Source organism: Orycteropus afer, unplaced genomic scaffold (genome assembly GCF_000298275.1).
Source record: "Orycteropus afer afer isolate SDZICR_OR568_19922 unplaced genomic scaffold, OryAfe1.0 scaffold00610, whole genome shotgun sequence".
NCBI classification, from domain to species: Eukaryota; Metazoa; Chordata; class Mammalia; order Tubulidentata; family Orycteropodidae; genus Orycteropus; species Orycteropus afer.
In genome coordinates, this window is record NW_006922197.1 from 1133797 (window position 1) to 1135696 (window position 1900).

The following is a 1900-nucleotide window of genomic DNA, read 5'->3' on the forward strand; positions in this document are numbered from 1 at the left end:
GTTATTTAACTGTGCACTCAGTGCTGAGCATATGAAGTGAAAGTGGGAATGACTTAGTTTCCGCCCTCCACTGTTTCACCTCCTGTTAGTGTTTCATACCCCCTAGTTTAGGGCACAAAATGAGATTGTTCAGTATTTCCTGTGTAGGAGCCATTGTGTTTTGTTCTTCACCCAAAAGCACATGTGTCATTCTGTTGTTGTCCAGACAATTCATTAAATCCAACCTGTTCATGAGGTGGGTTCCTGTTATATTCTACTGCAGTCAGTGAATCTATATCTTATTAAGTTTCTAAATATTTATCTATATTTGATGTTGGTGTGTGGAATAAATACTGACACATCCATGGAAACTTGTTACAAGCCACATTATAAAATGTAACGGCACCATGTAAAATGACAAGGGGTCAAAACTAAAACCAGATCTGCAATATTGGAAGGGCATACCCAACAAGCTTCGTTACCAGAGCATGGGGGCTAGCTAATGCACTGTCTTTGGAACCAGTTCAGCCAGGTTCAGATCTTTCCCTGCCCCTCACCAGCATGTGAATTTAGACAAATTGCATAATCTTTCTGTGCATAAGTTCTCATCTTTATAATGAAATTAATAGCAGTGCCTGGATGAATAGTTGGATGAAGAATGAAGAAGTTACCACATGTATGGTTTTCATAACCAACGTTCTAAGTGCTCTTTAAGGGCTATACATCCAAGTTTGTAAAAACCACTGAGTGATTGAAGAACTTTAAGTCTATGATTCTAAGTAAGAACTAACAGTAGGTGGAGAATAGTGGATTTCAGTTGACATGATGCATTTGGCCCATGTTTCATCTTCCCATGCAGGACTCTATGGCTCTGCAGACAAATACCAGTCACTGGGAACTGAGAGAATGTCCTCTGAGGATCTGACAATAGCCATTATCTTCTTATTACAGACTACAGTCGGAGTCCTGGGGAATTTCTCTCTTCTTTACTGTTATATCTTCTTCTGCTTCACTGGGTGCAGGTCAAGGTTCACATACTTGATTGTCAGGCACCTGACTATAGCCAACTCCATGGCCATTCTTTCTAAAGGAATTCCCCACACTATGGCAGCTTTTGGGTGGAAAGATTTCCTCAGTGATTTTGGATGCAAATTTCTTATGTATGTTCACAGGGTGGGCAGAGGTGTGTCCATTGGCAGCCGCTGCCTCCTGAGTATGTTGCAGGCCATCACCATCAGCCCTGGGAACTCCAGGTGGGCGGAGCTGAAGGTGAAGGCCCCCAAGTGCGCTGGCTTCTCCCTTGTCCTGTGCTGGGTCCTGCACGTGCTGGTCAATGTCATAGTTCCCATCTACGTGGCTGGCAAATGGGGAAATAAAACCACCCCAAACTATAAAGATGATGGATACTGTTCCTCTGTTCAGCCTGACAAAACCGTGGAGTTACTGCATGCAGCGTTGCTGGCATTCCCTGACGTTGCGTCTCTGGGGCTCATGCTCTGGGCCAGTGGCTCCCTGGTTTCCATCCTGCACAGACACAAGCAGCAGGTCCAACACCTTCACAGAAACAACCTCTCCCCCAGACCCTCCCCTGAGACCAGAGCCACCCAAACCATCCTTGTCCTGGCGAGCACCTTTGTGACTTTTTTTTCACCCTCTCCTCCATCTTTCAAGTTTTTATAGCTGTTTTAAATTACCCGAGTTTGTGGCAGGTGAACACGGCTGCACTAATGGCTGTGTGTTACCCAACAATCAGTCCCTTTGTTCTCATGAGCTGGGACTCCAGCCTCTCCAGGCTCTGCTCTGCCGGGATGAGGAAGACAAAATTCCCTCATTTTGTCAGAAATACCTAAATGTATGTTTCCACACAAGGTTCAGTTGTCTGCTTATTCATCACCCAGAATCCAAACACGTATGACACAAT

The 1900-nt window shown here is 44.8% G+C and overlaps 1 protein-coding gene across 1 annotated transcript; it reads left to right on the top strand.

Annotated features, from left to right (window-relative positions):
- The first annotated feature begins 885 nt into the window (after positions 1-885).
- Positions 886-1659, top strand: LOC103210443 (vomeronasal type-1 receptor 4-like). Its single transcript, XM_042783039.1, has one exon. The coding sequence runs from the start codon at positions 886-888 to the stop codon at positions 1657-1659; it is 774 nt and encodes a 257-aa protein (XP_042638973.1).
- The last annotated feature ends 241 nt before the right edge of the window (positions 1660-1900 follow it).